Source organism: Varanus komodoensis, unplaced genomic scaffold, assembly GCF_004798865.1.
Source record: "Varanus komodoensis strain SLA01 unplaced genomic scaffold, ASM479886v1 scaffold76, whole genome shotgun sequence".
NCBI lineage: Eukaryota > Metazoa > Chordata > Lepidosauria > Squamata > Varanidae > Varanus > Varanus komodoensis.
This window is the reverse complement of record NW_025336429.1, coordinates 234,150-256,703: the sequence shown is the minus strand read 5'-3', so window position 1 is coordinate 256,703 and position 22,554 is coordinate 234,150. Positions and strand designations below refer to the sequence as shown.

The window sequence follows — 22,554 nt, the reverse complement described above, 5'->3', positions numbered from 1 at the left end:
TTCTGTTTTGGAGAGATTTTATTAAGCTTCAGAAATAATGAAGAGGAGAAAAACTACCCAAGAGCCTGAAAGATACTCAAAATGAAGCATACGTCTATTCAAAGCAAAAAAGCTAGAGATTAGAAAAGACAGGGAGAACATTACCACTGTAAAGGAAGAAATCTGCAAAAGGGGAATAAAAGTAGAGAGAGCTGATTTGGATGTTGGAGCAACGATTTAAGAGAGCAGTGGGGCCGATCTTCCCTTTCCTGCCAAATATAATTCATAGTGGGGCAAGAATCTTGCCAGTCATCACACCCGTAGCCTGAAATAAACCTAGAATGCAAAAATCGTTATGGAAATTGGGGTGCCCCGGATAGAGATACTGCAGCACTGTAAGGAAGAGAGAAAAAGGCGATTCGCCCACCTTTTCCGCAGATGCTGCAGTCCCATCAAGGCAACGGCATCCCCCAACTGGAATTCATCCTGAACGCTTATATAGGGGTGGGCAACAGTGCCCATTTGGACCTGGCATCCCATTTTGTTTTGGTTCTGAAAACGAGCTTTCCCCGCCTGTCTCGCTTGCAGGTCCGGCGCCTAACCTAGCCCTCTCCCTGACACACAAACTTACCATAAAACAGGAACTAAATTTGGCCCTCTGGGCACTCAATACGGATTAACATTTCTATATTTTTTTTAAAAAAGGGAATTTGGGGAGGGGATCCCGTGTGGCCTGTGGACCGGATGTCGCCCATCCATATTACAGTCTGGGGTGGTATAGTCCCACAAGCGTAACAGTCCTCGTCCCATTCAACCCAACTGTGGTTCCGACCAAGCCCGTTCAGGCAAGATTGTGATGGCGCAAGGAGGTGGAACTGCTCAGGAAAAACATCCCCTTCGGGCGAGCAGCTCAGAAAGGGAAGATTTGGAAAAGGGAACCTCCAGTGGGAGGCGGGTTTAGTTCAGGGCAGGCCTCTGGGGGCCCCCATGGCAAGGCCAGGAGCCATTTTTGACCCATGCATTGAACTGGCCCCATGTTAAAATGTTGGGGGGGGAGGCTGTGCCCACTGTAAATTGGGGTGCTGCTGGCACTGTCCTGCCAATTCTCTCTCTCACTCCCAACCTTACAGAGATGCACACATACAAAAAATTCTGTGACACCTCTGAGTGGATTCTTGCAGGTCCTCGGATGGGGAGTTTTTCCTGATCTGCAAAATGGACCCCCTTTCCTCTCCCAGTGCTAGGTGGGGAAGGCAGGCAACATCTGGGGAAGAAGCTTGGCAGGCTGCCTAAGAAATGCCCGTGGGCCCCCAACTCCCCGTCTCTGCTCTATGCAGCCCCATCATGTGCAGATTCTATACAGCCCTTTTCCACACCTTGAAGTGGAGGTAGTGCGGTCCAGAATCCAACCAGTTCATGCCATGCGAATGTGGCACGCTATGGGAGCAGCGGGTGTGCAGAGGGGGCTCTGGGAAGAGGGGGACCCCGGCCATACAGCCAAGAGCTTGCTGAGCAGACTCCCACTACAGCCCGTGGCCAATTCTTCTCTTGTCCTTGGAAGGCACATCTGTAGCATCGATTCCAGGGGGCTCCTGTCACACCTCCCTTTGCAAAGGACTCTGGGAACTGTAGTTCCACAGACAGGATGAGGCTTCTTAGATGGAGACTTTCTGCCCCTTTCACAGAACTCCCAGATCCTTGGGAAGGCACCAGGACTCTTGGAACAGGGCCGAGTCTGGTTTAAGCCCTGTCCTAAAATGAAGGTGGGTTTTATTCAGTGCAGAGGAAACTAGACTTCTGGACTGTAACCACTTCGGAGGGAAGGGTATTATATGGGTTGGGGGTGGCTGGCATGCTTCCATCAGGGAAAAAATGAATTTCCCTGCATGTAGAAAACAAAGCATTAAGGTTTGGGGTAGCATAACCCTTTCCACAATATGCTTTTCTGTCTATGTGAGTGGCAGGACACCCCCACAGCACCAACCCCCCCCCCCCACAAATAATTGTGTCAGCAGAGGCTACAGAGCACTATTTCGTTTTCAAAATAATTTCTGTGCTCTTTAGTAAGTGCAGAGCACCAACAGAATAGGAATGTTTAAAAGTCAAAATGTTTACTCCAGATGTGTGTGTGTGTGGGGGGGGACTGTGTGTTTTTTCAGGACCTGGTCTTTGTGCAGGGAGGTTTTATTTGAGAAGGATTTTTAAAAATTCTTGATTCCCATCCACCTTTGGTCTGAAGTGACACAGTTCAGAATTCGGTCACCTCAGCCCTGGTCCACACGCTCTGTGGAATGAGGCGGAGAAATGCCATTTTTAAAATGCTCCCTTCCATAAATTCTTTGCAAGGAATACAGCTAGAACCTTAAGGAATGATCCCGCAGCCTCAAGATGTTGTCTGGCAGGCCATAAGATAGTCCAGATTCCCAGATTTGGGTGGCCAGAACATGAACTATCCTGAAGCCAGCGCAGCCTCCTTCCCAGGACCTGTGAGATACCGTGCCTAAAATCTGAAAATGGCCCCTCTAGTGAAAATGCTGAGTGGAAGAAACAGGGTCATAGAGTTCCCCCATTGTGCACTGAATGGGAGTGAACCTTGGAATCTGGAGCGTCTTGCTCATCTCGGCAGATTGCCGAAGAGTTAACTTTCTACTTTCAGGGAGGTTTTCCCCCCGAAAAAAGAAATCAAAACAAAACCAGCAGGACAGCGTCAAATGTAGCTTCCCCAGCTCGGATCCTGCCACCTCATTCCATTGCATCTGTAGACCCGTGGCTAGTGGATAAAAGCCAGGAAAAGCAGGCGTTCTGCAGCTCAGCCAAACCAAAGGCGCTCAAGCTAATCGTGAGAAGAGAAGGAAAGTACACATAGGCAAACAGAGAGGCGAAATAAATAACACGCAAGCCGGTTGAGGCCGCCACCCAAGCCAAACGCCAACCAGTCAGAAACTGAATGCGTTCCCCACAGTCCAATGCAGTCTATCTTGGCTGTGCTGTATCCCGAAGTCCACCCTACGAGCTGCCACACTCCGATCCATTTCCCAGGGCCAACCCTTCCGTCGGGGGCAAAACTGCCACGCACCGACCCCTCCAGCGACTGGATCTTGGCCGATTTGGAGCATGGAACGCACGGCTGGTGTATGTGCAGCGGCGTTCTTCCCGCTGGCTGGAACCTCTTTATCGCTTTATTCGTTGGGAAGTTCCGGTGGGAGTCCTTCCAAAGCCGCAGAAAACTGGAGGTCACACAATAGAAAGGTTTGCAGCAGCCAGGCGAGTCCCCTCCGAAGCGGCAACCCAGCCCTCGGCTGTGAGCCAACACTGTCCTCTTCTGCTGATGAGAAACAATATTTCACAGGGAGATGCTGCAGAGGGCATCACCTTTGCATCGCACCACGTTCAGCTCCCTCTCTTTGCTACCTCCTGGCGATACACACACATACACGAGCCGCTTTCCACCTTCCTGGGGGCCTGAAACGTCTAATCGAGAAAAGAGAAGCAGGAAAGCAGTTTGGTTGTCATTCCTGCTTCCAGGCCACTGGGAAGCTGAAGGAATTCGGAATGGCCAACATCCAGGCAACATCCTCACAACTCCTCTTCTTACTCCCCTTTGCCAAGAACGCCATGGAGGAAGGGAAAGGGAGAAGGAAACACAAGACAGTGAGAGAGGAGGAGAAGACAAAGGTCTGTAAGTAGACAGATGGGCAACTCTGCCTGCCTGCCTGCCCCCGCAAGAAGATTTGGCCTGTAGTTCCCACGGCTATGCTGGTTAGGCCAACCCATCTGGAGGGCCCTGATGAAGATGCAGAAAATAAAGCAAATGTGGGGAAAGGAAGGAGGTGGCCCGTACAGAAGGGGAGAGAGGACTGTACCACTTTCCACACAACCTAGTCTGCAACTAACTTTGAAGAGGTATTTAAGCCCACAGTAGTTTCCTTTAGCGGCAACACGAGTCCCGCATCTGTCGTGGCACGCTCCCGGCGACGCCGTTTTCTCCTTCCGAAGAGGGCGCAAGCTTCAACTGGAAAGAAACAAAGCCCCTCACATGGCTGTCTCCACACGTTCGCTCTCGGCCGTCACTTCCACATAGGCCTCTTCCGACGCCTGCGAGAGGTCCGACATCAAGGCGAGGTTCACGCACTCGGGGCACTTCTCCGGGCTCTGGGCGCTGGACTGGAAGATCTTCCCGCAGTCGGCGCAGATGAAGGAGTTCAGGCCCAGGTGGCTGCGCTGGTGGCGGATCAGGGCCGCCTTGGCCTTGAAGCAGCTGCCGCAGTCGGTGCAGACGTAGGGCTTCTCGTTGGTGTGGGTGCGCTCGTGGGCGATGAGCTGGGAGCTCTCGCGGAAGCACTTGCCGCAGTTCAGGCACATGTAGGGCCGCTCGCCCGTGTGGGAGCGCTCGTGCGCCACCAGGCTGGAGCGCTGGATGAAGCCCTTGCCGCACTGCAGGCAGACGTAGGGCTTCTCGCCCGTGTGCGTGCGCTCGTGCTTGCTGAGGCTGGAGCGGACGCTGAAGCTCTTCTCGCAGTACAGGCAGACATAGGGCTTCTCGCCCGTGTGGGTGCGCTTGTGCGCGATGAGCTCCGAGCTCCAGTTGAAGCCCTTGCCGCACTGCAGGCACTTGTGGGGCTTCTCGCCCGTGTGGGTCCGGATGTGGGCCATGAGGTGGGAGTTCTGGCTGAAGCTCTTCCCGCACTCCGAGCAGGTGTAGGGCTTCTCGCCCGTGTGGATGCTCTGGTGGCGAATGAGGTCGGCGCTCAGGCTGAACCCCTTCCCACACTCCAGGCACTTGTAGGGCTTCTCCCCCCGGTGGCTCCGCTCGTGCAGGACCAGGGTGGCCTTCTGGCTGAAGCTCTTCCCGCACTCCAGGCAGGTGTAGGGCTTCTCGCCCGTGTGGCTCCGCTCGTGGATGATGAGGCTGGAGCGCTGGTTGTAGCTCTTCTCGCACAGCAGGCACTTGTAGGGCTTCTCGCCCGTGTGCGTGCGCTCGTGCAGCTGCAGGTGGGAGCTCTGGCTGAAGCGCTTGTCGCAGTGGGAGCACTTGAAGGGCTTCTCGCCCGTGTGGGTGCGTCCGTGCGTGTTCAGGGTGGACCGCTTCCCGAAACTCTTGCCGCACTCGTTGCACTTGTAGGGCTTCTCCACCGGGGGCGGCGGCGGCTTCTCCTGCCCACTGAGCTGGATGCCCGGGCTCAGGCTGGCCCCAAAGCTCTTGGAGATCTCCTGGCCCTTCTTCTGGAGGAAGCTCTGCTGGATGGCGAAGTCGCTGAAGTCGAAGTAACCCCCTCCAAACGGGATCGAGATCGGCCCTTGGCTCTCCAGCGGGCAGCTGCCGGCCGGCCCCGCATGGCTCTCGAAGACGCCTGCCTGGCCTTCAGCCTGGGGGAAACGGACCTCATCTCCCCCCCACATCATCCGGTTCAGCTGCAGCCGCTCCGAATTCACCGGCGAAGGCTCCCCTTCCTTGTTCCAGCCGGCTGCAGAGGGAAGAAAAATCAAGATTCAGAGCACTCGAAATGAGAAACGGCCACAGAGATTCTAGCTAGGTTGGGGGAGAGCTTAAGCCAGCACTGAATACAGAGAGTCGCATATACGAGGTGAGACACAGAAATAACCCAATTGCGCTTAGGGCTTTCCAGGAAAATCGTCTGGAGGTTGGCTAGACGGACATCATAGAACTATATCTCCTCCTACAAACCCTATTAAACCGCCGACCGGCTAGGTATATCCTATGATGTACAGGTACATATATATCCTAGCCCGGTATATCCTAGCCCGGTCAGTATTCAAACTACACTCGTTACACTTGTTGCCGCAATAATATTGGAGGGGAAAATCGAACAGTGAATCAACATCGTACTCCCGCGCACAATGCTTTTTCCGCAAAGCAGCATTTGAGTGGAAGAAACATTCCTGTCCTTGATCATCCTCCTTATTCACCCGATTTAGCTCCCTGTGATTTTGACTTGTTCCCGAAAATCAAAAGTGACCTGAAGGGAACACGTTTTGCGTCAATGGATGAAGTGAAGACAGAAATGGCAAGCCTATTGAAGAGCCTCACGCAAGAAGACTTCCAGCACTGTTTCAATCAATGGAAAATACAGATGGAGCGGTGTAGCGATCGGGAGGGAGAGGTTATTATCGACAAAGCCCTTAACGGCTTGGGACCTGGATACCTGAAGGAACACCTTCTTCCATATTTGCCCTCCCGCCCCTTGAGATTGGCAGCAGAGGCCCTCCTCCGGGAACCCCCTGTGAAAGACATTAGGCGGGTGAGTACCCGGAGGAGGGCCTTCTCTGTGGTGGCACCCCACCTATGGAATGCGCTCCCCAGAGAGGACCGCCTGGCGCCGTCGTCATTTGTTTTTCGGCGCCAGGCTATGACCTTTTTATTTCAGTAGTATTTTAATAAGTTTTAATATTGTGTCCTGTATGTTTTTAACTGCAGCCAGTGAGAGTCAATAATTTATTCATGTTATATTTTATTTTATTTCATTTATACAAGCCGTCCTGAGGCTTTCGCGACAGGACGGCATATAAATATTTTAAATAAATGAAAAACAGAAGGTGACAATGTTCAGACTGCTGTAATTCATCAATAATTTTTTATTATAATTAATCAGGTTGTTTTTGTGTCACACCTCATATATTAATACTGAGAACAACAATTACTAGCAGCCACTGATGGCCTCCTTCTCCACGAACTTGCCTAGTGCCCCTTTAAGGCCATTCAGATTCGCCACCTCTTGTGCAAGAAAATGCCCCAATTCTATTTTGCTCTGTGTGAGAGTCCTTCCGTTCATCTGTCCTCCGTCTCCCACCACTCGGACTGGGATGACCTCTTTGGGTTGTGGTATTAGGAAAGAGGTGGCAAAAAATGCCAGGAACTGGATCCCAAAACTCCCATGCGCAAGACACGTGCTCGCCGACTGAGGCCGAGCCGGACGTCTGGTCTCAGGGCCTGAAGAGGCCCGGCTTACAGTCTTAAGCCCCGAGGGCTCTACCCACCCCTCAAAACCGATGCAGGAAAATGACCTCTGAGCCGCAACATCATCTCCTGGAAAACGGTGCTGTTCTGACACAAACTGCCATATCTCTGTTTTATTTCCTCTAATCTCAGTGCCGGAGACTCTTCATCTTCCCTGAGGATTTGATTCGAGAGAGAGAATGAGAGAGAGATTAGGGGAGGAATTGCGTAGAGGGGTCTGAATTAAGAGTGGGAATGGACTTTTTACACCAGTGGGGGCCCTGCTGAGAACACAGGGGTGATCTGGCTCCGCTCCTGAGAAGGACGCACTTTGTGGGATGGGAACCAGAGAATTATGTTATTTCCATCTCTTCCTAGAGGGATGGAGAGTGCCTGCGATCCGTGTCATTCCAGCCCCCAGTGCATGGTTGCAGATGCAGCTCTGAGCTTTGCTCAGTAAGCAACCAAGATGGGGGGGGGGCACATTGCTGGCATTCTCCTGCCCCAATGTCTGCGAAGTTCCCCCCTCCATTCCCTTTGCTGTTGCGATGACTAAGTGCGACAGTCGCTAACGATAGCCAGAGCTGTGCTGGCAACTGTGTGTGGCTCGAGGGGGCGCAGCTTGGACAGATGGGCCTGAACCTGCCCTACGGATTGGAGACTATCGCTCCAAACCTACAAGATGGATTGAAGATTTGGAGTCCCTTTTCTCTAACAAGTGAAACCGCAAGCAATGATTTCACAGGGGGATCCTCCAACACGGTGGATGGCTTTAAATCAGGATAGGTTGGACATGGTAGCCATGGCATGAGTGGAGCCAGGGGTCAGACTAGATGGGCCAGGAGACCCCTTCTGACTCCACGCTTCAATGTTAAAATCTGTAGGCTTTAATCCTGTTGTAAGACCCTTGAAATCATCTTTTAAGGTACTTAGCTGGGCTTTCCGATGTGGCGCACGTGGCCTTGTCAACAGCTTCTCTGGTGCCCAACAGACTCCTTGGCCTTGCCTGACTTTTATTTCTTAATATACTTAGGGCACAATCTGATGGCCACTAGACGCTTGCCTAGGCGGCCACAGGAAACTCCAGAGCTGGGGAACTCAGAGGCTGAAGCACCCTCTGTCCACCCTTGCAGCTGGTGTGTGTCTTTCCAGGAGCCAGAGCTGGGGGGCATTTCAGGGACGGTGGGGGGACTGTGCCAGGGAATGCGGGATCCTGGCAGTGCCCCTCCTCTAGAGCAGAGGTGAAACGCTAGTTGTCCTCCAAAATGCCCTATCCCGGACGGCCTGCTTAACTGTTCTGAATTCAAGGTGGGGTCTCTTCCTTTATGGAGTCCCTCCTTCCCATATTTGGTCTTCCTCTTCTCCTTCTGCTGTCAGCTTTCCCTAGCATGATGGCCGAAATCATCCAATATTTCAACGGCAATACAGAATACAGACACACTCTTAGCCTCTGTGCTCCTTCCACCTTCCACAAGATACCCATAATCCTCCAGTTTGGAGGCTTACAGGCAGCCATATTAGATGGCACACTTACCACACATAAAACAATTGTTTAAACCAGAACGCTGCTACTGAGCGCCATGTTTGTTTGGATTCAAAAGCCTGGTTTTGTCCTTTGGAGCTCAGTTGCAGCTCTGTCTTGTACTTAGGTTCTCGGCCTAGATATGTTTATTTTGCGGTGGTCAAGAGGGTGAACGCCACCCTCGGTTGCACAGCCAGAAGTGTGGCTTCTAGATCGGGAGAGGTATTACTACCACTCTATACGACTCTGCTGCACCCGCAACTGGAGTACTGTGCTCCGTTCTGGGCCCCTCGTTACAGGAAGGATATAGCCAGGTTGGAGTCAGTGCAGCGTAGGGCCACAAGGTTGGTGGCCGGTTTGCAGGGGATGCCGTACGAGGTGAGACTGAGGGAACTGGGTCTCTTCAGCCTGGAGGAGACTCAGAGGGGATCTGTTGGCGACATACAGGTACATGAGTGGGTGTCACACAGAGGTGGGTAGGGACCTGTTTTCCCCTGCAGTGGAGGGCAGGACACATTCCAATGGAGCAAAACTCAGGGAACCAAGATTCAAGGTGGATGCCAGGAAGCATTTCCTGGCAGTTAGGATCCCGAGGGTATGGAATGGGCTTTCACAGGAGGTGGTTGAGGCCCCATTGGTGAGGGTGTTCAAACATAAGCTGGACATGCACATGGTGGGCATGTCGTGAGCGGAGCCGGCTGGAGTCAGGGGTCAGACTAGATGGCCCAGGAGACCCCTTCTGACTCACTCTGTTTCTATGTTTCTAATTTTGGTTGCTTATGTTAGCCAACAGTTTGCCTTATGGGAAATGAGGGTGTTTGTCACTTTACCACGACAGTCCCTTGATGAATGGGTAATCGCCATCACCCCACGGCAGCCATTTTGTGGCAGAACTGACAGTGTTCTCTCAGCATTCCAGATGTGCCCCCAACCCAAAACATTTGGGGATCCCATGATCATCTGAGAACAGGAGAAGAATTAGATGCATACAGCACAACAGATGCTTCCCTGGCAAATGCCACAAAACAGCCTGATTCTTACCGGCTTCCGATACTTCTGGCTTCCTACAGGGCAATGAAAAGGAAGAAAACACGCACACAGTGAGATATCAAGGGGAAGAACTGTTCATTTTTTAAACAGACAATGAAGAGCAATGAAATTGAACGGCAGCGGATTGAAAGGTGACAAGAGGGAACTCACTGCCACATGATTCACACTTAGAACTGTGGAACTCACTGTCACAAGACGTTGTGACACTGTGGTGCCTCTTTTATTTTTTAAAAAAGAAACCTGATAAATAGACAGAGGATTTGTTTCAGTTGGGACCATGGTAATCACCTCACCTCTCCACAGCTTTATCAAGCAAGCTAATGGTACTGAAGAGAAAAACATTCAGAAGAGATAATGTGATTACTAGTCAGGATAGTGAGCATTAGTTTCGATCAAGGATGAAGAACCAGAGGCTCTCCTGGGGTCGGACAATCATCCTCAGTGATTGGCCATCTTGGCTGGGGCTGATGGGACTCTGAGTCCAGCAACTTCTTGAGGACCTCAGGTGCCCCCTTCACCTGTCTAAGCAGGGGCATGCTCTTCCTCATTGCCACACAGGTGTACATGATCTTTTTATTTTTAAAAAACATGGTAAACCACACCTTCATCCCAAAGAGGATTTCAAGGCAGTGGACCTAAAAATTAAAATTTATGCAGTGTAAAAACTTGTAAGTTCTAAACAGTAAAATCAAGGAGCAATAACCCTATTTCAACCATACACACGCACACACAAAATACAAATTTAAATTTAAATTGATATTCAGTAATAAATAGAATGTATACTTCATAAGCCATAATATAATGTTGAAGCTAAATTTGCATTTCATTCAATGCTGGTCCCAAGTAAAAGAAAAATCTGCCCCTCTAATGACAAACACAACAGCCACTTCTGTATAGCCTGAAGTGCTTGAGCCTGCCTAATCTTGGAAGCTAAGCAGGATCGGGCCTGTTTGAAACCTGGATGGGTGACTTAAATGTTGGGAACTGCCCAGAAAGCTTCGGCTACAAGCAATATAAAAAGAAAATGGAATAGGAATGACTCTGTTTAACCCATATTAGTGCAACACTATGCCTGTCTTTTCAGAAGTAACTACCATTGAGTTTAATGCGATTTACCCCCACATGTATGGGATTGTAGCCTTAGTCATTTTTCTTTTAACCATGTCAAGACAAGAGGCAGCTTGGCTTGTTTACTCGAGTCAGCTGAGTCAGGAGAGCGTCCTGAAAACCTACCACGATCTCCTCATTGCTGTTTTCTCCCACACCATCCTCCTCCACGCCCCTCTCCTTCTTCAGGTTGATCACCTGTGAGTTGGACAACACCTTCCAGTGAGGAAAAAGGGCTCGTATTAATCAAAAGAAAGACAGTCTCCCTCTTCCACTGATTTTCTTCTTTTAATATCAAGATATGCCAAATAGTATTTCACAAGCCAAAAAGTGTCAGGATGTTTCAAAGTGGAGAAAGCGCAAATCAAATTAAAGAAGGAAGCACAGAGACTCAGCTCACAGGGAAGGACTAGATGTGGCTTAATTCATTAACCCAGGAATGGCCAGGGATGCAAGCCAAGCGTGCTCCCAGCTTGTCAATTCCACTTTACATCCTGTTTAGCAAACAACCCATTCCTGGGTTGTTTATGACATCCAAGTTTTGCACATCTTCTTGAGGGAAAAACTCAAGAGTCTTAACCCAACAACAAACCATGCATTGTACAAATGAGAAACTAGATCAACATCCAAACAAATGAGATATTAAATCAAGTTCAATCTATGGTTTAAGGTCCTCATTATCCTAGTTTCTTGGTTTGGACAAGACAGGAAATTGTTAATTGAAAGCTTTCTAGTTTGTTTGCTCACAACGGAAAGGGAGAGGGGCTTGTGAACAAGCAAATTAGCTTATTAAGCTGAGATATTTGTGTATTTATTTGTTAATTTTTATCCCACATTTCCTCCAAACAGCCACAAGGGAGGTTAGGCTGCAGTCTCCGGACTGGCTCTGGAGCCACCCAGTGCTGGGACTGACAAGGCTGGTCGTTTCTCACGGACTGCTGGCTGCATCCAATGATTTGGAACCAGAATGTGAAACCAATCAAGAGCCGACTGTGCAGGCCCAGATTCTGCGAAGAGGAGGCGGAGGTGATGATCTCAAGGGCAGACGCTTTGCCAAGCCAGGCAGCTTCTGAGAATGGTCAAGATAAACAGCCAGCAGGAGGGATCCCTGAGGATGAGGAATTCTCAGGCGCAGGGCAGGCCTGCCCTGCTCTCAGCGCCATGGTGAGGTGTCAGCAGAGCCAGGAGGCCCAATGAAAGGAGCAGTGTGCGGAGGGGAGGCGTGCCTGCCTACAGGAAGCCCCTCCCAAGGGGAAGGGGCTCAGGCAGGCACATAAGAAGAGTTCCCGGAGGTAAATCCTAGAGACTGGGATCCACAAGCCACTCTGTGCATGCTCAGAGAGCCGTTCTGGGTGATTTGTACTTTGCAGCAATCAAGAATGTTTTGCAAGAAAACGGTCTGTTTCTTTTGACTGCTTGAAGGATGATCCTCTGCTTGTGAAACCCAGGAAGCTGCATGGCCGAGCAGGGGCTAGAACCCAGATCCGTCAGGTCCCCCAATCCAGCACTCTAACCGCTACTCCACACTGTCTCTTCAAAGTAAACATCGAATAACTGTTTAGAGACTTTGAAACCTTGCACTTTGGGTCAGCTCTCTCAAATCAGAAAGCTATTTCTCGACTACTTAAAAAGCAATTGGGAACTTTATGCTGTTACTTCAACCAGAGTGGCTACACTTGCACAAACGGTAGCTAGCTTTCTCCAGAATGCTGCCTCATCCAAGACTGACACGCTGGTGCCCTGTGCCCGATTTCTGTGGCTTGGGTCTCCTTGTAAGCAGGAGCGCTAAAACCAACCAGGAACTTAGCAGAGTGGAAAAACTTACTGTCATGGCTGCACACCAGGTCCCTTGGTAAGTCAGTCCCAAACAAGCTGAAATTTAAAGCCAGGGTTGAAGTTGGCTTATGGAACGAGGCTTGTTGGATGAGCAACAATCCAGATTCTGAGGTCAGATGGAAAGCATTGCTTTTCCGCCCCAGCACATTCCCAGTTTGCTTCGCAAGCCTTCCGCCCTCCGTTTGTACCACTCCCACTGCCCTCAGACACCATGACCACTGGGCTGGGGCTGATGAACTCTGTAATCCACACAACTGGGGTGGGGGGCACCAGGCCAGGAAATGCCGTTGTCACCACTCCTGGGCTTGCAGGAGGAGGGGAAGCAATTGGGCAATGACACCAGTAGGCAGGAGGAGGCAGCTAATTTGGGGTGTCATGAAAAGCTAGCAAAGTTGTTCAATTTATTCTGATAGTACTTTTGTCATCATGCAGGCTCATCCAGTCCTATCACTTCCTGGCAAATAGATGGGGAAGAAATGGAGGTAGTGACAGATTTTATTTTCCTGGGCTCCAAGATCACCGGAGACAGGACTGCAGCCAAGAAATTAAAAGATGCTTGCTCCTTGGGAGGAAAGCTATGGCAATCTAGACAACATACTAAAAAGCAGAGACACCACCCTGCTGACAAAAGTGCGTGTAGTCAAGGCTATGGTTTTCCCAGTTGCAAGGTATGGCTGTGAAAGCTGGACCATAAGGAAGGCTGAGCGCCAAAGAATTGAGGCCTTTGAACTGTGGTGCTGGAGGAGACTCCTGTGAGTCCCTTGGACTGCAAGGCGATCAAACCGGTCAGTCCTAGAGGAGATCAACCCTGACTGCTCCTTAGAAGGTCAATACTGAAGATGAAACACAAATATTTGTCCACCTAATGAGAAGGAAGGACTCCCTGGAGAAGAGCCTAATGCTGGGAACAATAGATGGCAAAAGAAGAAGGGGCGGCAGAGGATGAGGTGGCTGGATGGAGTCACTGGGGCACTCAGCGTGAGCTTGGGTGGACTCCGGGGGATGGTGGAGGACAGGAAAGCATGGAGGAAAGTTTTTTTTTCTTTCCAATTTATATCCTGCCTTTTTCCTACAAAGGGCTCAAGGCAGCTTACACATGGGGATACGACTAAACAGCAAGGCTTTTTGCAAAATGTGCGAGGTGATTAAAGGAGGCCACGCCCACCAAAATGTCCTCGCTGCAAGACGACTTTTTGGAAATCCTCCTGCTGGCTCCTGAGAAAGGCTTGGCCAGAAGCTTCGCTGCTGAACTGGGCAACAACTTTGTGCATACACATGTGCCGGCCCCAGTCTCAAAAATTTGGCAACCTTACATGGCAATCCACCAAACCCCCATCAAAGTGTGCACAACCCTGGATCAGACAAGTAATTTTGTCCCCTGGGCAAAACTCTCCCCAGCAATAAAAGTGCAGCGATGGGGAGTCACTGGAGAGCTGTTACGATGGAGAGAACGCTGGAGTGGGGACCCGGGAGATGCAGGTTCTGCTCCCTACTCAGCCATTTAGCTCCCTGAGTGGCCTTGGGCCGATCACTCGCCCTCGGCCTAACCTACCTCACAGGGCTGTTGTTGGGAAGATCTGGTGGCAAACTAAGGAAGCCATCCTGAGTTCTTCCCAAGAGGGGAAAAGTGGGATATAAATGCAAAGTAACAATTGATAATTAGGATTTTATTTTTAAAATCCTAATTAATATTCATGCGGGGGGGGCAAAGTACAGAGGATGCTTGGAACACTTGGGAGCTTCCTTGGGCTATTCCCTCCCCATCCATGAGACTGCAAATCAACGGACAGACTGAAACCCAAGAGGCCTGAGCTCAAATTCACATTTAGCTGCAGTATCTGTTGCTCACAGGCTCTCAACCCAGCCCACTAAACCAGCATGCCCACTTCCAAGGGCTGCTCTGAGATAGAAAGACAGTGCTACATACACCCCCGAAAGCTCTTAGGAAGGTGCAGTCCCAGAACGGCCATGTGCTTCAACACAGCCCTGCTTTGGAGGCGTCGTGGTTTGCATGAAATCCAACTGCCAGCCTGCAGTGGACGGCCGTCCAAACCCTCCTCGTACCTTGTCGTTATTCCCGTGTCCCGCTTCTTTAGGAGTTTTACTCCGAAGTCCCTCACCGCTGCAGTCCTGCTCAGTTTTAATCTTGGCTCCCACAAGTGGCAGCGGATCCGACGGGATCTTCTGCAGTTCCCCACGATGCAAAGTGGTCTGGGGGAGGGGAGAGAACGTCACACCTGGAATTCTTATTCCAGGTCGGAGCCCTGCTGGGATGCCAAGGGCTTAAAGGATTCGGCGAGCTACACGTGGGCAAAGGGTCAGGTCGGCAAGTGGATCCTGCTTACATGTCTTGGTCTCTTGCTTGTGCTACCCAAACAGAGGCAGACCCTGGAAAGGTTCACCTCGAGACTGGTGCACGGAGATGCCCCTGATATAAGAGCACAGGCTGATGGCCATTGTAGTTCTCGGGGAGCCAGCTGGGGAACACCCAACGGACAGACCAGTTTGCTGCCAACATCTGGCATTACGTAGGTCAGCTTCTGGGCCTGTTCCCAGGCTGCAGGGAGCAACATCTGGAGCTCCCCTGCGTGGGAACATGGCTTCTCTAGGAAATGGTAACATCCAAAAATGATCCAGGATTTGGAAAGCGTGCACTATGAAGAGAGACTGAGGGAACTGGGCATGTTCAGCCTTGAGAAGAGAGACCGAGGGGGGACATGATGTCCCTCTAGAAGTACCTCAAAGGCTGTCACAGGGAGGAAGGTCAAGATCTCTTCTTGCTGATCCCAGAGCGTAGGGCACAGAATAATCAATTCAAGTTGTGACTAGCCAGACTCAGGCTGGACATCAGGAAAAGTTTCCTCACAGTCAGAGCAATATGACAGTAGAACCAGCCCCCTGCCACACTGGAGACATTCAAAAAGAAACTGGGCAGCCATCTGAGGGGGATGGTGTAACATGGTGTCCTGCAACAGCAGGGGGCTGGACCTGATGGCCTTCATGGCCCCTTCTAACTCTACTATCCTATGATGATTCTACGCCCATCCATCTCCCCAAGGCCTGCCGTCTGAACTGTATCCTTACCTTGTTCTCCTGTGGTGACACAGGTGAGTTATTAGAGGCGTGGGAAGCAGGGATCAGCCGACTGATAGGCCCGGATGAGTTCTCTGCTCTCTGGGAAAAAAGAAAAAAAAAGAACACCGGCAAAGATCAGTCCTAATGAAGATCAATTTACTCATTTTTAAGGTAACAGCACCTAACACTCTTCCCTATACCTGTCAGGGGCAATACCTGTCGGAGCGCCTCTCTCAGCTGTGATCTACCTGGACTCTAAACTCAGCCTCTGGGACTTTCCCCCAAGTGTCCACGCTGAGGAAAGGGTGCAGGGCGGCAACGAGGGGCCGGGCTTTCTTGGTGGTGGCCCCTGTCTATGGAACAAGCTCCCTGCTGTAGCCCAAATGTGTCTTCCTTTCAGTGCTTGGTTCCTGAAACCTTTAAAGACTTACTTGGCCACCAGGGGCTTGAGAGGAATGACCCATCCAAGATCTTCTGCAGAGTCTTTCTTTGCTATTGTCTGTTTTAGCTGTTTTGACCTTTTAAATGTTTTTTTCTGATTTTATCATGCTTTCATTGCATTAATGTTTAGTTTTATGGATTGCTGTAAACTGCCCAGAGAGCTTTGGAAAAACGATGATAATGATAATATTGTCCTGCTATTGCAATTTTAAGGGTTTGAGTAGAGCTGCATTTGTAGTTATGGAACTTGCTCTCCAGAAAGTTGCGCCTGGTGCTGGTAATTTATTCATTCTGGTGCCAGGCCAAACCCTTTTTCTTTTCCCAGTTTTTTAAACTGATAAATGGTAAAAGGTAGAGGTAAAGGTTTCCCCATGACATTAAAGTTCAGTCATGCCTGACTCTTGGGGGCGGTGCTCACCTCCGTTTCCTAGCCGAGGGAGCCAGCGCTTGTCCGCAGTCTCTGTGCTCATGTGGCCGGCATGACTAAACACCGAAGTGCACGGAGCGCTGGTACCTGCCCACCGAAGGGGTGCCTTTTTATCTACTTGCATTTGCATGCTTTCGAACTGCAGGGTTGGCAGGAGCCGGGGCGGAGCAACAGGAACTCACCCCGTTGTGCAGATTCGAACCGGCAACCTTTCGATCAACCAGCCCAGCAGCTCAGCAGTTTAACCCACTGCGCCACCAATAAATGGTGTTTTGATTAATTGCATCAAGTTCTGGCACTTGGGAGTTCCTAACTGTTTTATCATTGTAATAATTGTTTTAAATCTTTTTTCCCCCGTGTAAACTGTCTTGAGATTTTGCAATGAATGGACAGAATATACAGACTTTAAATAAATAAGGGAAATAAATAAAACAGCACATACCGCATGAGGGAAGTATCAGGAAGCTTGGAAGAAACACAAAGTTTGAAAAAGCAGGCGTGGCAACAGTGAGGGACTGGGAAAGAAGAGACCCGAGTTCTAGGCCCCGACTGACCATAAGGTTCACTAAATGACTTTGGGTCAGTTACCGATTCTCGGCCTAGCCTACCTCACAGGGTTGTTGAGAGGATAAAATGCAGAGGAGGAGACTCATGTCATATCTCCTTGAGAAAAATCTGGGATATAAACACCCCACAGAACAAAACATGCTGGTGGGGGGAAGCCTAAGGAATGAGGAGCGTTGGGGAGGTGGGAAAACAGAACAGGGAAAAGGGAGCCCTACAACTGGCCAGATCTGGCTGCTGGCCCCACTTGTAATTCATCCAAAACAGCACGTTGCCCAATTCCAGCCCCACAGGGAATCCCCAGATGGCCACACCGTCTTCCCTGGCCATCGCCCCAATCGCCGGGGGTTTTTCTGGCTTCTCCCAAGGCTTAGTTCTTGAAAGCAAGAGCTTCAAGCCAACATGGGTGGGTATTCTGGCTCCATCCAGTTTGCCTGTGGCCCCTAAGCATCCCTGGAATGTGCCCACCCACCCTGGCTTCTCCCGGATGGAATGCGACAGCGACCCTCTTCCCAAAACAAGAGGGTCTTCAATATCCTTCCCAAACTTCTGCAGGATTTACGTCTAAGGATGAATGCCGGAAGCAGCATGGCGTGTTCAGGGCTAACAGTGGAGAAAAGGCAGGAAGTCCCAGCCGCTACCTCATCGCCTGCTGCATTTGGGCCGTCCGTGGCATCTCCCAAGACCTCCTCCTCCTCCTTTTTACGGGGCTCCGCTGGTCCTTCTCCATGGCTTGCTTTTGTAAGATCGCCCACACACTGCTTTGCCGCATCCTGCAAAAAGAAGGCCGAAGCCACGTGTGGGGTACCCCAGAGGGGCTCATGACAAGAAGCCTCATTTCTTACACAGCTGATGGAAAAAGCCGACATTCGCCTATTACTTTCTGCAAGGACTCCAATTAAATCTCCCATCCCACACGTCCCCCCACCTTATCGCCGTTGTTCTGTGCCATCAAGTCTTCTCTGACATCTGCTGACCCAGATTCTCTCCAGAACGGCCCATCTAGGACAGCCCAGATCCGCTCCTGGAAATTCAAGGCCAGGGCTCCCTTTATGAAGTCCATCCATCCCTAGTTTGGCCTTCCTCTTCTACTTCCGCCTTCCAACTTTCCCTGACATGACTGTCTTCTCCAAGGAGTTTTGCCTTCTTAGGATGTGCCCAAAGTAGGACGACCTTCTCCCATGTGTATCTGCCCGTTCCTTGAGATCTGAATCAGAGGCTGTTCTTAAAGAGTCATTCCCCAAAGAGGTGAGGAGGATGTCAAACAGGAGGAGGGCCTTTTTGGTGGTTGCTCCACAACTCTGAAGAAGGCTGCCCAAAGAGCCTTCATTACTGGAGCCTGGAGGCCTTCGTTACTAGCATTTCAGTGCCAAAGACTGTTCTATTTTCTAGGTATTTTAATAACTAGTTTTAATCGGAGATTTATTTATTTATTTAAAGCTTTTATACATTGTCCCATTACTAGCGTCTCGGGACAGTTTCATTTTCAATAAAATCTGTCATTTTATTGTTGATTTTAATGCAATGTGTGCCACCTAGACAGCCCTAATGAGGGCTGTAAGTTGCAGTCTATAAATTGAAAAATAAATAAAAAAGCTCAGATTTGTCATTTTTGTACCTTTAATCAATGTCCTTCAAAACACAGAAAGAATTTTTTCTGAGCCCTGCACCTGTATGCTGACTCAGCTGTTGAACTCCTGCCTCTTAAACGCAAGGGGGGAAAGTTGGTAATGGGTGTTATTCCGTTTTAATCCCAACATTCCATCAATAATGAGCTCAGAGGAGAAGATACCCTCAGAACAACCCTTGAGATAAATTACGCTGAGAGCTGGTGTCTGGGCCAAAGTCATTCAGCAAGATTCATGGCCGAGCAGGATTTGAACCCGGGTCTCGCTGTTTTTGCCTTGATCCTCTAACGGCTACACTTCACTAGTTTCCCATGGCTTCAGAGGGCACTTCAATTTCGGTTAAAACATTCTCTTAACAGCAGCAGCTCTTCCGCAGAGGAACGAGCGTCAGGAGGCAGAATGGTTGAGGGTTGGAACAGCCAGGAGCTGCAGTCCGAAGCACGCAGAGGGCAAGTTGGGAAGACTGCCAAATTCGTAGCTGCAGCATCGATCCTGTACTGAGCCACATGGCCTCTGAGGTCCCTTTCAGGACTGTAATTTCCCACTGTGTGATACCTCTAGGCCAGTTGCTGCGGCATCCACACAAAGGTGGCTCAGACCGCGCCACATTCTTCGTCCACCCAGCCTCTGGATGCACACACGGAAATTCACAGAAGCTGCCTTGCCTTAAGTCACACCACCGGCCCATTTTCTTATCCTTACTGCTGATTGTTTAAAGCAAGCACGTGAAGAAGAGCCCTGATGGATCAGAGGGAGGATCTGCGCAATCCCGTTCTGTTCACACAGTGGCCAACCAGCTGGGAAGGCCACAAGCAGGACCGAGGACAACGGCATCCTGCTGCCCAAGTTCCCCAGCAACTGGCCTACACAGGCACCCTGCCTCTGATACTGGAGGTAACACATGAGGACTAGTAGCATTGATAGCCCTATCCTCCACCAACCCTTTTGATGTATGTGTATTTGCGTGCAGGCGCACACGTGTCAGTCTATATGTAAATGGTTTTTAATGCTATATATAATGTATTTTACCCTGATGCTGGAACGACTGAAGGCAAAAGAGAGCCAGTGTAGTGTAGTGGTTAAGAGCATGGGACTGGGACTCAGAGGATCTGGGTTCAAGTCCCCGCTTGGCCATGGAGCCAACTGGGTGACTTTGGGCCAGTCACAGTCTCTCAGCCCAACCTACCTCACAGGGGATAAGATGGAGGAGGAGAGATAATGTAAGCTGCCTTGAGCCCTTTGTAGGAAAAAGGCAGGATATAAATCGAAAAAATAAATAAATAAATAAATAAATTAAAAGGAGAAGGGGATGGCAGAGGTTGAGGTGGCTGGATGGGGTCACTGGAGAGGAGGGTGTGGGGTTGGGTGGACTCTGGGGGATGGCGGAGAACCTGGAGGAATGTTGTCCATGGGGTTGCAAAGAGCTGGGCATGACTTTGCGACTGAACAACAAATAATGTATTTTAATGCTTTTTAATTTTTCTAAACCACCCAGAGAGATGGTAAACATGGGAGAGAGATCAAAACTCATTACTGCTCCAGTAATGTATCTGCTCTCATGAACCACAAATATCGCCATCTCCACCCAACACAGCTTCTGGTCTCAACACAAAAGCACCACAAGGCTTGGTCTTTCCCAGCCTTGTGCCCCCTAGAAATGGTTGTTTGTTATATTTAGGTCTCATCTTTCCCTCTGAGGTACTCCAGGCAAATAGCAGACAGGATTCTCTGCTCTCCATGTTTATCCTCACAACAACCCTGTAGGGCGGGCTAGGCTGAAAGTCAATGAGCTTCAAGTGGGGATTTGAACCCAGGACTCCCCAGTTCCTAGTCCCTTACCCTTAATCATTGCAACACACCAGCTCTAAGAATGTTGCGAGTTGTAGATAATCTAACACCGAGGAACAGTTTAGGCTTGGCCATAGCGACATCTTCTCCACCTCTTCTTATTGCAGCTGTCCAAGTTCTACCACCCAAAATCCTTCTTTTCCTTCCTTTAAAATGGGCACAGTAGGAATTTCCACCTCGGACTTTTTCTGCTCCCTGCCTGCATGATCATTATTTTTTCAGGTACAGAGTAAATGGGAGATTCTCTTTGCTGTAGTTGCAGGTCTCTGAAATCCTTCCTCCACCATCCACTAGCCCTCTACTTCTCCACCCATAAAATGGGTCCTACCTGTATTTTCTCTTCTCCAGCCTTTTCAAGCCCAGTTTCCATGATCCAGGTGTGACAGTCTCTGAGAAAATACTGTGATCTGGCTGGGAGAGAAGGGATGGCAGGAGGTGGAAGAAAACAAGAGAGGTTTTAGTAGAAAGGGATTAAGAGGAAAGAAAGGGAAAAGGCAGCAATGTAATCCTCTCACTGAGGTGGAGAAATAGTGTGGGAGATGTGTGAAGTTTTGCTTGGTTAGGCTATAATTAAAAGCTTTAAAAAACGGGGAGAAAGCAGGGTTGTTCTCTCCATCTTCCCACGCAAGGCTCAATCTGTATCAGCCAGGGTTGAAATCTGAGAAGGGTTCCTACCTGAAGCGCTAGGCCACAGCTCCTCAACATGGGCTATTTTGAGAAGGAAAGAGTGCCTCTGAACACACACAGAGTGCAATCCCCCTCCCCAGAAAGCGAAAGCAGCACGTCTCAGCCTTCAGAAAAAGAAGAAAGCACAGCCAAGGAAGGAACGGGTGGAGCGACAGGAAATTAAAAAAGCGAAGCTTTTGAGCATGTGCAAAAAGTATTCCTCCTGCATCAACACGCGAATGCTGAAGCGAAGCCTTTCCCCCAAGCCCATCTGGAGGCTGAGGCGAAGTGAAGGCCTTTCACGAGGCAAAGGGTGATGCAACACTTAAGACGGCAAACCTTCCGAGCATGTGCAAAGGGCACCACCGCCCCTCCCCCCATGATCACGCAGAACGATTCCTCCCTCCTCCACCCATCTTGGACAAAAAGGAAAGAAGAATGCCTGGGGCGGCAACCAAGGTTCGAAAATGCCTCTAAGCATGTGCAGAGTGCCGTCCTTCCCACCCTTTACCTCTGAACGAGATTTCCAGGCAGGAGGTTCTTTCCTCAAAGAAAGGTTTTCTTTAAAAAAATAATCAGAAGGTGGAGTGTGTGGGAGATCGGGAGGCAAAAATGTAATCTTTCAAGGCAGCTCGTAAGTCCAGCCTCTAATAATCCTTGGGTCTTTAGGAGGAATGTCTATATTGCAAACTTAAACCGGTTAGACACCCACGGGCTTCCCCTAACATGGAACCCTGGGAGATGTAGTTCTGCCTACCAGGAAAGGATCCCGCTTTGGAAAGTCTCCTGTCACCCCAAGACTACATTTCCCAGCATTCCTTGCAACGACGCCTGGTGCATGCAACTGCTCTAAGCGAACGCCTGGCTTGGAAACCACTTTTCGGAACAATAAGCCTTTAAAGAGACCACCAAAGCGGGGCTTTCTTTTATTCTTCATTACCGGGTGCTGCAGTCTTAAAGCACACATACACACAACCCGCTTCCTGTCCTGGAGTTTTGTCTCTTTCAGGAGCGAAGGGGAATCACAAATCACAATCCGGTCTGAAACCGGATTAAGCTCTTGCTGCGCAGGTGACTTCCCCCGAGTAAGAAATCAGGACTTTTCCTAGCTCGTTCGCATCCCTCTGTTAGGATGGGGCCGGTCATGGACCTTGCACTCACCGTTCACATGGGCAGTGCCCGGATACGGAATATGGTGTCGAAAGAAGCGTGACTGCCGTTGTTACACCGAGCCCGCAAATGCAAGAGAGACGGCTTCTGCCTTCCCTCAGCGCGTAGCCAGGGCCCTCTGCTGGCCAGGAATAGCAGCCGAGAAGAAAGCCGTGCCGGGCAGCGAATAAGAACAAAGCAAATCGGATTGACGCCAATTTCTTTCTTTCTTGGCCGAGCATTAGACGAGCATTTCCAGCGAGCATCTCTTGCTTGTGAACGCTTCCTGAAACACGGGTGTTCACCA

General features: G+C 50.1%; 1 protein-coding gene across 1 annotated transcript; it reads right to left on the bottom strand.

The window, feature by feature from the left end:
* On the bottom strand, nucleotides 1–22,322 carry LOC123035047 (endothelial zinc finger protein induced by tumor necrosis factor alpha-like). Its single transcript, XM_044452886.1, has 9 exons — nucleotides 22,260–22,322; nucleotides 20,761–20,839; nucleotides 17,598–17,729; nucleotides 15,534–15,623; nucleotides 14,514–14,660; nucleotides 10,740–10,829; nucleotides 9,498–9,520; nucleotides 6,976–7,109; nucleotides 1–5,444 (listed from the first exon to the last, which is right to left on the bottom strand). The coding sequence occupies exons 2-9, from the start codon at nucleotides 20,800–20,802 to the stop codon at nucleotides 4,012–4,014; spliced, it is 2,091 nt and encodes a 696-aa protein (XP_044308821.1). The 5' UTR covers nucleotides 20,803–20,839; nucleotides 22,260–22,322; the 3' UTR covers nucleotides 1–4,011.
* Nucleotides 22,323–22,554: the final 232 nt, after the last annotated feature.

What these genes read in the sequence shown, in the direction of transcription:
- LOC123035047 (XM_044452886.1), bottom strand. Translation starts at nt 20,802, where the DNA reads ATGGAAACTGGGCTTGAAAAGGCTGGAGAAGAGAAAATACAG. An exon ending in TGTCACCACAGGAGAACAAG is followed by an intron (nt 14,661 to 15,533) that starts GTAAGGATACAG and finishes CCCCTCCCCCAG; the next exon opens with ACCACTTTGCATCGTGGGGA. An exon ending in TCCTGCATCGGTTTTGAGGG is followed by an intron (nt 5,445 to 6,975) that starts GTGGGTAGAGCC and finishes TTCCCTCTGCAG; the next exon opens with CCGGCTGGAACAAGGAAGGG.